At 53.8% G+C, this 10,781-nt stretch overlaps 4 protein-coding genes across 4 annotated transcripts; 2 read left to right on the top strand and 2 right to left on the bottom strand.

Moving 5' to 3' along the window:
• Window positions 1-165: 165 nt before the first annotated feature.
• Window positions 166-1,094, top strand: PG998_004114 (BSP-domain-containing protein; the record flags this gene model as incomplete). The annotated part of the gene is made up of 2 exons (XM_066870932.1): window positions 166-711; window positions 765-1,094. The coding sequence occupies 2 exons, from the start codon at window positions 166-168 to the stop codon at window positions 1,092-1,094; spliced, it is 876 nt and encodes a 291-aa protein (XP_066734682.1).
• Window positions 1,095-1,430: 336 nt separating this feature from the next.
• PG998_004113 (uncharacterized protein) lies at window positions 1,431-2,548 on the bottom strand (the record flags this gene model as incomplete). The annotated part of the gene is made up of 2 exons (XM_066870931.1): window positions 1,431-2,160; window positions 2,244-2,548. 2 exons carry the CDS (start codon window positions 2,546-2,548, stop codon window positions 1,431-1,433), a joined length of 1,035 nt encoding a protein of 344 aa, XP_066734681.1.
• A 1,461-nt stretch (window positions 2,549-4,009) lies between these two features.
• Window positions 4,010-7,192, bottom strand: PG998_004112 (Exocyst complex component Sec5; the record flags this gene model as incomplete). The annotated part of the gene is made up of 2 exons (XM_066870930.1): window positions 4,010-4,696; window positions 4,763-7,192. 2 exons carry the CDS (start codon window positions 7,190-7,192, stop codon window positions 4,010-4,012), a joined length of 3,117 nt encoding a protein of 1,038 aa, XP_066734680.1.
• A 768-nt stretch (window positions 7,193-7,960) lies between these two features.
• PG998_004111 (isocitrate nad-dependent) lies at window positions 7,961-9,472 on the top strand (the record flags this gene model as incomplete). The annotated part of the gene is made up of 5 exons (XM_066870929.1): window positions 7,961-8,047; window positions 8,117-8,173; window positions 8,343-8,429; window positions 8,488-8,610; window positions 8,681-9,472. The coding sequence occupies 5 exons, from the start codon at window positions 7,961-7,963 to the stop codon at window positions 9,470-9,472; spliced, it is 1,146 nt and encodes a 381-aa protein (XP_066734679.1).
• Between the last annotated feature and the right edge of the window lie 1,309 nt (window positions 9,473-10,781).

The following is a 10,781-nucleotide window of genomic DNA, read 5'->3' as shown; positions in this document are numbered from 1 at the left end:
CTCTGCCCAAAGGGTTCACAGCACGTAGCCTGATCTGGACGAACGCATGAAGGCGGCAGCATACATACAGCCCCGCATCAATAACACCTGCAGCTTCACGCACGAGCAGTCGCGGTCACTTGCCCTTGGTCGATATCCTGTCATTTCCCGTCCAAACCTGATTATATGCCTCTGCCACCGTTAACCTCCCCCGTGCCCCTGCCCGTGTTCATGCCCGGTATGTCCTATCAGCATGATGCCCCTCCACCTCCCGATGCGGAGCCGACCCCGTCACCCCCTACCCCCCAGTGGAGGGTCCGTGACCGACTCCGGAAACCCCCCTCTAACAGGCCCGGTTCCTCCTCTTCTTCCTCCTCCTTTGACTTCCCCAAGCTCCGTCTGCAGTTCCACGATCTCGGGCACCCGGGATCCACCATCTTCCTGAACTCCCTGGCATCGCCGGCCCAAGTCTTCAGCACCGCCGTACAGAACGTCCTCTCGCACCTGTACAGCAGCAGCACGCCAGCACAGAAGGCGCACCACCCGTTTCACCCGCCGCCCACCCGGTCCGTGACGCTGATTCTGCGGTCCATGACCGGCGTCGCTTACACGACGGGCATCGACCTGGACGACGACCACAAGGAAATTCACTTGTCGCTCGAGTACGTGGCCGGCATCAACCCGGCGGCTCGGCGCGCCCATGAGATCACGGGCGTCCTAACGCACGAGCTGGTCCACTGCCACCAGTGGAACGGGAAGGGGGCGGCCCCGGCGGGCTGGTCGAGGGCGTCGCCGACTGGGTGCGGCTGCAGTGCGGGCTGGCGCCGCCGCACTGGAAGAAGGGTGACCGCGGGGCCAAGTGGGACGCCGGCTATCAGCACACGGCCTACTTCCTCGAGTACTTGGAAGGCCGGTTCGGCAAAGGGACCGTGAGGAGGCTCAATGAGAAGTTGCGCGTCGAGAAGTATGAGGAGAAAGCCTTCTGGACCGGAACGCTGGGTCGGCCAGTGCAGCAACTTTGGGAAGATTACGGGAAGACGTTAGAGACCAAGAGTGATGGTGGCGCTGATCCCCAGGATGGCAAGACAGCTGTGAATGAAGCCACGCAAACTTGAGTTGCAATCGAGTTCATTTGCAGCGCCTTCCAGTTCGAGGACATGCAAACTCTTACAAGTGTCGATGGGGAGATAAGTTCTACTATCGGCCCATGATCGAATTGTAGTATCAAAAGAAGCGTATAGCACAAGTATGCGCCCAGAAGAATTACGATATCCATATATTCATTTGCAATAGAAATCCTCCAGACGCCATCAATGCCCAATGTCCTCAGAGACAATTGCAGAAATGCCACAAAAGCCCATAATTCTTGAAGTGAATCCAACGCCTTGCCTCCCCCTTGGCCCCTATGTACAAAAAAAGGAAACAGACGGTAAACCATAGTGTTGAGTAGGCTACGAGTGGACGGGCTGGGGCCCCTCGTTCTCGCTGATTTCGCTACCGACGTCAGACCAGCTGTTGGGGGTGGCCATGCCTTCAGACTCGCTGACCACATCGTAATATCGTGAGTCGACCGAGCGTGCATCGTTCGCTAGATCCTCTCCAGAGCCAGCGAGCGAGTTCGAATCTGTCGGTGTGTGCATACCCTCGCTAACCAACTCGGGTTCAGAGAGCGGCCCAGCAGGCGATTCTGGGAGAGGAGAGTAGAAGCTAGGGTGCGCTGACTGGGCCCAAGCCTGGATAGAGCTGTATGCATCATCTTGTTCTTCAGGACCTGCAGTAATGTATTCGTTCACGCCCAGCTGTCGCTCAAGAGTGGCGGTGGAAGCAGTCTGTGATTGATGTGCAGGAGTGGCGGCATTAGCGAGGGCAGGAATGTGCTCAGGCGGCGCGGAAAGAGTGGCGCTTCTCGGCGTTTCTTCGCGCGCGACATGCGAGACGCTGTAGATATCGGTGTCATTCTCATCCTGTTCGAGGTCCATCAAACTATTCTCTAGCGCAACATGCTCATCGATGCCGTTCTCGTCAGCGAAAGGGTTCGAGTATGCAGAAAGGTTCAAGTTTCGTGGTCCTTCTCCGCGGCGTCTCAGGCCGTCAGCTTCATCGCCTCGAACGTTGGCTCCGGTGTTGAAGACGAAAGTTCCCTGGTCGCCGTTCGAGTCTTGCTTCAGAAAATCATCGAAACTGGTTTTGCTCTGAAGTGTTGCCGGGGCTTCTTCTTTGGGCCGTTGTCCCCCCTCTTCTGTTCGGCGAGCGCATTCCAGTACATTAACTCTTCTCGCTGGCGGCGGCGGGTTTCGTCATCGGCATCGACGCCCACCTCGCCTTCTCGAACATCAATACCCCGAGAACGAAGGAACCCTTCGGCATCTTCTGGTCGGTTGAACAGATTCTCGCGCTCTTGCGGGCTGATGCTGTCTCCAAGCGAGTGCAACGCGATTGCAATGCGTTGCCTAAGGTTTTCGGCCATCCGTCGTAGCTCTGGCGATTCGTAGATAGCGATGCCGGCGGCTATCACAACCGAAGCGGCGATAACGCCGACTGATAGTGCAGCATGGTTAATGGGTGGCATATTGGCTAGGAGTTAAACAACGAAGGCTTATGGCACGCCAATATGACGCGCGAGAGGGGAAAAAAGATGTAGACCCGAAGGCAGAAAGTATATAGCAATAAGAACCCCCCAGAATATCAGGAAGGCAATACAATAATTCTCCAATACATGTATGCAAATAGCCTGGTCAAGGTCAAACAATGTCAAGCCACGCAACCCGCCTCATGCGTTTTCGCCACCACTGGGTGTTGGAGCTTCAGGTGTGCTACCTGATCATTTGATAGGCAGCAGTCGAAACGCACCACACACTTGACACCCTTACACCTCGACTAGCCTAGCAGCAGAGGTGTCGGTGCCACCATAAGGCACCAAGGGACGTTGCCAATCATTGTGGGAGAAAAGAGGAGATCAAGAAGCAATGATCGGCTGGGGCGGGGCAATCCTTGGCCGCAAATAGAAATAAACAGACAGACGTACTTTTGATGGCCACTGGAGCTGGCATTTCGGCGACAGGATGAGGGACACAACTTTGCGACGCCTCTTGACGACGGATTGGCGGTGAAATGAGGGATGATAATTCTTAGGAAAGAAAGTAGGGAAGAAAGATGCAGCCAGAGGCTGACCGGATTGTATTACGGATGGATCAATGTACTTGCTGCAGGCTTTCAGCGGCTTGGAGAAATCTACCTTCTGGCTGAGTTTGGATGATACGGCACTTTGTCCCCCACTTACTTACTGATGGCCGTCTGTCTGCCTGGCCTTGTGCCTCTTTTGGATATCTCTCGTTTTTTCCCCTTGCTTTCTTCGGGACGCATCGAAAGTCAAAGTCCGCGTGACGTACGCCATCTGGCCATATTCTGCGCAAGCCTAACGGAACTTGGATCTGTGCAGGTCCGCCACCACCAACTACCGTACTCGACTTCGAGGACAAACAAAGAGCGATGATCGTATTGCAATCTGTAGGTAGATTGTCATAAGCCATATATGCCGTACAGAGGCAAGTATTGGAACGGTAAGATTGAGGGGTGACGACGACCGTGGCGCGGGGCATTGACCCCACGATTCTAGCCACAGTACTACATAGTATAGGTACCACGCATAGTACGGAGTACATACAGTTGACTAACTTGCATACCTGGGGCATGCAGGTTTAAGGCGTGCCAAGGGGCGTGTAAGTGCAAGGGCTATGCGTGCACAACCTTGTAAGGATTCGTGAGTGCTTTTGAGGACCAACAAGCAGATTGAGGCGAAGACTATTAGTATATTTTTCACGCCACTATGGGTACGCAGATAGAGTCTTTCAGGACTGAGGGGTAGCGCTCTGCATATGCCTCAAACTTACCAGCGGAGACAGAACAGATACTGGCTGCGTATTGCCAACTTGCAAATCACTGAAATATGACTCGTCTCATTATGTCTACTGGGTCTATAGAAGACGAGCGAGGCTTGTGATAAAGGACCCCCAACCATGCCTTGGCTCCGTCAACCCGTCGCCGTCCTTTCCACCTGGCCCTTCCTCGGCTTCTTGAAACAAGAGAAGGAATTCTTGCTCAGGTCACGGAGCTTCTTCAGCACATCTCGCATCCCGGGCAGTTCGCCTTGCAACCGGGCGCGGGCCGCGTCGTCCGTGCGGCTGTCTAACATGCTATAAATCTCGCTCTGGAGGCCACTGGCGCGTTCCGTCGTATACTGGCTTAGCGTCTGTGCCACGAACTCGACATCCAGCGTGGCCTGCATAAGAGCGCCCAGGTCGTAGCGTGGGGACCGCGCCTTGAAGGCCTCGAGCAGTTCACGCGAAAGCTGCTCCAGGAGGTATGAGAGTACCTGCGGCGTCAGAGACGGGGCAGTGGTGGACACTTGCGTATGCACGAGTACCAGCGACAGCAATGCCTCGTAGATGTACGGCTTAACCTCAGCTGGTTTGGGTGAGCTTCCCCAGCTGGGATCGTCGGAAAGTCCAGTATGGATTATGCGACGCAGGTTCTCAATGGATGGCTTGGTATAAGTTTGGAACAGGCGTGCGTCAATTTGACCCAGCACATCCTTGATCGTCTTGGACTCGTCGGTGAGCTTTACCGAGAATGAATTCTCAAATTGCCCGTTCAGATTCGGCACGACTTGAGAGCGCAAAGCTTGCAGGTTGCTGAGAGTCAGAAGCATGCGTACGTTCTATTTCGTCATGTTAGCTTATGTAGTTCATTCTCAGACTTCGAGGGGGAAGCGAGCGCAACTTACCCGGTCTCCAGCGTCGATGCCCTTCATCCCGACGTTAAGAGAAGCTCTCGCGCTCCCAGAGTGAGCCGGCGTCTCCAAGTCCGTCGTCCATTCATCATCAGCTTTCTTGATGGACCTTTCAGCGTTTTCCACCATGCCGCTCAGCGCCTTATATAGTGTAGTCACGTACTGGCTGCGGACCATCTGCAGTAGCTTCGTTGGCGGGGGTAGAACAATGTCAGCAGTATCAGGCTTGGTCATGGCTTCAGAGATGTAGAGTATCTTTTGCATCCCGCTCAGCAAAGATCCCTCGAATGCCGCGAAAGTTGTGGGCATGCGGGTTACATCACCCAACTCCCGAGACCTTTGCCAGTCCTCGACATACTTGATGTTCTCGGCATCCTTATTCCAAGCAGCACAAATGGCAGTAACACACCTTTCCCGGGCCGCACCGACCAGGGTCTTGAGATGCTCGATCTGCTTCTCGTCGATCTGGGTTACTGGCGTGATGCTGGCCATTTCGGATGCACCAGACCCAATAAAAGCTAGCATTTTCGAAAGATAGTGCACACCACTGACCGAGTTGGCGTTGGGTGGCCAGAAAGCAAACTTCTCCCAAGCCTCGCCACGTCTCGGAGAGGGTGGCGGCAAGTTATTCGAGTCAAAGTTGAATCTCGGATCCCGGAGCGAAGTAGGCGTCAACGACGCTGACATTGGCGTTCCAGGCGATGGCGGCAAAGGCGAGAAAAGCAGCGAGATGTCCTCAGGGGGCGCGCCCGCAAAAAATTCGAGGACATGTTGTCGTATCATGTCGACAAGCTCCACCGTGCCCTTTCTAAGATCAAGTGTGCCCTGGTCTGTTAGGCGATGATGCTCACGAGACTCTCCGTTGAATCCAACGGGAAGAGATGTCTGCGTCTTGCCTTCAATGAAACCATCTACTGTTTGCCAGAATTCTAAAACCTCGCCAAGAATGCCTTGTGTTGAGAGTAGCATATTCAGGAATTGAAGCATCTTTTCCCACAGCTCGATCACGTCTGGCGAATCAATCCCATCTGGTTTGCTTTCCACAGATTGCCGACCGAGTGCCCGAAGATGTCCTGCCACGCTTTGCGGCGCTGGTTTCTGCCCATTGGCCAGTCGTCGCCTGAGGACCTCAATCTCGACTTTTCCACGATCTGCTACAGACGATATCTTGCCTTTCAGGTAGTCGAACCTGCTGAGCAGCCATACCCATATGGGGTTGTCCTCTACGCCAAGCTCCAGGAGCAAGCTAATCAACTCCATGTGTTGATCTTGAGGTCGGCCGGCTTGTACATCTGTCTTGGACGCATTGTTGAGAGATATGAGCTTCTTCCAGATGTCCCGTTTGAAAGACTGTATCTGGTCGTCGACATCGTACCACATGCGAGCGGCCAGTAATATCTGGTAGGCCTGGCTTTCGCTTGGCGCAGTTGTACCTAAGTCTTGTACCAGGCGCCTTGCATCGTCTGCAAAGCGGCGTGCGCGTGTATACTCTTCCACTAAGGTCTCGTAATCACGCCGCTTAATGCTGTCAGCGACGTTGGAGCTGGCTTCGATATAGTCCCTAAAGCGTTCGATGGAGTACTGGACCGTCTTCAGGTTCTCCTCCTTCTCTCGGCCGCCGAGTGCAGGACCCCATACATCCTCCGCTTTGGCTGAAACATCGAGGAGCGGTGTCTTGATGCCCATCACACCATAATCGCTTTCTTTTACGAGCGCGTTCTTCTTCCGGGCGTCCGCACCCGGAGATAGGGGCGAGACCAGCGGGTTTGTACCCAAAGCAGCTCCACCAATACTATTCCTAAAGCTGCTCCGGCTAGCATGCCTCGAGTGCGCGCGCGCTCGTGTCGGCGACGGCGGCTCAGCGCCTCTGTACTTCATTTCTTTGTAGACATTGTCGATGGTGGCCTTGGCTTTGACGAATCGCTCGAAGTTGGACTCGACGAGGACCTTCAGAGATGCGGACTTTAGGTCAATAGATTGGGATAGGCTGTCTAGACCAGATTCGAGCAATCGGGTATCATCCAGTGCATGTAGTTGTGATAGGAAAAGCGATGGTGAAAAGTTGGTCGACGACAACAAGAACTTGGTTCGTAATCGCGGGTCGTCTTGTACGGGAATCCCAAAGCGCCGCAAAGATGCCACAACGCTGTCGCTGCCTCCTAGGGGATCAGGCTCATCCCGCTGCACCAGACTACCCACACCACCTGACGATACCTCGGAACCGGGCACGATACTCGTTCTATTGCTGACCGCGCGCTCAAGAGCTTGATAACGTGACTTGCGGCGGTTGAGTTTCTGCTTCTTCTGGTCGGCCTCGCTGTCCGAACCGTCGCTGTTGTCCCTATCGGTAGGCCATTCTGCAGGAAATGCGGTCGGTACGCCGTAGAACTCCAACACGTTTCGCTCGAAGTCGGGGGCAGCCATTGCTAGATCATATGCACAATTGATGGCCGTCGAGACCAAGCATGTTTCTTATCAGGATATCGACATAGGAGCAGTTGCAAGCAGCGCCTATGTTTCGGTGGATCGTATTGTCTTTGAAGTCGGAAATGGGCGCGCAATCGTAATTCATGGATCGGACTCTCGGTATCCCTGTCTCCTGTTTCCCTGGTGGTTTGCGACGGTCCGGCCCCAGCCCAGACGTGCCTAAGGCTCCCGCCGGGAAAAAGCGGGGTCGCGTCTTCTTAGTCCGTTCAAAACGGTCGCATACTTACGGTTTAAGTTTGCTATTACTATACCGTTGGATTATAGCGTCTAAAACGGGAAAGTGAGAACAACCGTATTGCCTGCCGCATCTCAACTTCCCACCCATGTGTCTGGATTCATGCAGCTTAATGGTGGTGGTTTTGAAGACATTGCCTTCATACAGCATACAAAGAATGCCAATATTACCTTTCGCAGTGCAAGAGACAAGTAGTGAAGGAATTATTGAAGCTGTCGCAGACACTCATGAACGGTTGTTTGGGCCGGATTTTAGCCGCCCGTCGGACCAGGCTAGAGCAAATTTACATCTGATAGCATTGCCGGGGCCAGCCGTAGTGTGATCCCGAAGCTTTTATCCCTCGAAGAAAGCTCTTTGCTTGCAGAGTACCAACCGATTTTTTGTGTTCCAGCTAGCCTCAACGCCCTTCACGCACTCTGCAGGAGCATTCCGATATCTTTTATACCCGCTCCTCTCAGACAATACTCACAATGCTGGCCATTCGAAGCGTCTCGGCGCCTATGCGACGCCAATGCGTCCGCGCAGCTCCTCGCGCCGCTGCAACTCTATCCTTCCAGGTGAGACCACCATGTCGACTGGTCTGGACCGTCTGCGCCATTGGCAACTAACCTTTCTCTCAATGGCAGAACCGACGATTCTACTCAGACAAGGTGGCCAAGTTCACCGGACAAAAGGATGCCAGTGTATGTCTTTCCCGCCTTGAAACCCCCGCGACAAGCGGAATGCGCAATATAAAAACAAGACTACCCAGTCTACTCGCCATGCTGCCTGGTCAATCGGAAAACCACTTCGCACGATATCAGTGGATTTTGCGAATCTCTGGAATGATTATCTAATGGAAATGGCACATAGGGAAACTTCCCCGTCTCCATTATTGAGGGTGACGGTATTGGTCCCGAGATCTCCCAGGCCGTGAAGGACATCTTCGCTGCTGCCAAGGTTTGTTATTCCCAATAGCCTGCCATATGCCAGGATTTTATACTAAAGAAATATGTAGGCACCTGTCTCTTGGGAGCCCGTTGACGTCACACCCATGCTTATCGATGGCAAGACCACCATCCCCCCGGCCACGATTGAGAGCATCGAGCGGAACAAGGTCGCCCTCAAGGGCCCCCTCGCCGTGAGTATACCCCTTGTGGATTTCCAAGATACAGAGAACGACAAACCCACTGACAAGTTCGAATCACCAGACTCCCATTGGCAAGGGCCATGTCTCCCTCAACCTTACTCTGCGACGAACATTCAACCTCTTCGCCAACCTGCGACCTTGCCGGTCTGTTGCCGGCTACAAGACCCCTTACGACGGTGTTGACACCGTTCTCATTCGTGAGAACACTGAGGGTGAATACTCCGGAATTGAGCACGTCGTAGTTGATGGTGTCGTCCAGAGCATCAAGCTCATTACCCGTGAGGCTAGCGAGCGTGTCCTGCGGTTCGCTTTCCAGCACGCCACTGAGATCGGCCGCAAGAAGGTTCGCGTTGTCCACAAGGCCACCATCATGAAGATGTCCGACGGTCTGTTCCTGAAGGTCGCCAACGACGTTGCCAAGGACTTCCCTCACATCGAGTTCGATGCTGAGCTGCTCGACAACACCTGCCTGAAGATGGTCACCGACCCTCTGCCCTACAACGACAAGGTTTTGGTCATGCCCAACCTGTACGGTGACATCCTGTCCGACATGTGCGCCGGCCTGATCGGTGGTCTTGGTCTCACGCCCTCGGGCAATATTGGTGACCAGTGCTCCATCTTCGAGGCTGTCCACGGTTCGGCTCCCGATATCGCTGGTCAAGGCAAGGCCAACCCCACGGCTCTGCTTCTCAGCTCCATGATGATGCTGCGACACATGGGACTGACCGAGTACGCGAACCGCATCGAGAAGGCTGCTTTTGATACCCTGGCGGAAGGCAAGGCGTTGACTGGCGATTTGGGCGGCAAGGCTAGCACCACCGACTATGCCCAGGCCATCATCTCTAGATTGTAGATGTCACCATCCCTCGACGGTCATCCTCTTTCCTTCTCTACTTTCCTCCCCTATAATGCATCACGCTGGGAGCGCAGGGGAGAGTAGTTTTACATAGTAGACTGTACAACAGACGGGACGAAATGGCATGATTGATTGAATAGAAATGAATTCCTGAAACACAGTATCTACATCAAGGCAGGCGTCGTGATAATTTTGCTCAGTGGTTTTATGATCTCTGTATGTAGTAGTAAGTAGGTATGCCGAAGTTCGGGGCTGCCTTTGTTGCCAGTCATCTAATATAACGTGTCTTGCGTTCCTCCGTACATAGCTTGTAGTCGCAAGAAAGCGGAGTCAAGGCGGCAGATCCCGTGCAATCGTGGGACGAACTACCCGGTGTCGGTGCCCGGTTTGCACTTCCGAAAGACCATCCATCCCTTTTCGACCCCCAGTGCCGCCGCGGTTATCCAGGACGTGCTTCCGTGGTCGACATGCCACTTTTGTACATGCCATCTGTCTGTACCTACCTAGGCCTCATATAAGAAAGACGCATATTGCATCTTTCCCAGTGACTACGCGTGATCTCAAATGGGCCAGTGAGAGTGAGGGGATGAGATGGATCGGCAAGCGTTGCTTCTTTTGGGATCTTGGGGAAATGCGGCACGCCCTCAAGCCCCGTGTGGGGGGGCAGCATGTGAGTCTGGGGGTTGCGTTTTTAGCTGCAGATGCAAACGTGCAAAAGAAATCCCCCTGTGCGTACAGCGTGGCATGCAGGGGCTCCTAAATCAAGTTTTGCTTTTCTTGCCAGAGCATCAGCGCATGCATGGTAATAAGGCATAAGCCATTGAATACTACATGTACATCAGGAACGGCGAATGTAGTTGTATCGAAGCATCCCACCATCAATTTTGTAGGCGGTGAAAGGGTCACCATGACCTCTGCCTTGTGACAGGGAGACTATATGCGGCTCCCAATTGTCGAAGGGGCAAATGGACACGCGGTTCGACACGTCCTCTGCTCCCGCTGCATATCGCAGAGGGATATCTGACTTGGGTAAGCAAAGACTGAGGACGATCACGCCATTATAGCCAATCACTGGGTAAGATGGAGGAAGAGTTTTACATGGTGTATGTGTTGGGCGCCTTTACCTCTCGGAGGACAGCGTTTCAGTAATATAGGATCAGACACGGGATCCCTACATATGCACAGTAAGCCCTACATATATATGCGCATGTGCCGGGTCATGGCCGTGTATCAGCCACAAGGTAGGGGATGTGTAAAAGAGGACGTTCAATGGATGGTTCGGTTCGCAATGGAAAGGAGACGAGGA

This window comes from Apiospora kogelbergensis (assembly GCF_038363985.1).
Source record: "Apiospora kogelbergensis strain CBS 113332 chromosome Unknown utg000002l_segment0_segment0, whole genome shotgun sequence".
NCBI lineage: Eukaryota > Fungi > Ascomycota > Sordariomycetes > Amphisphaeriales > Apiosporaceae > Apiospora > Apiospora kogelbergensis.
Note: the sequence above shows the minus strand (reverse complement) of the source record. Positions and strands in the feature narration are given on the sequence as shown.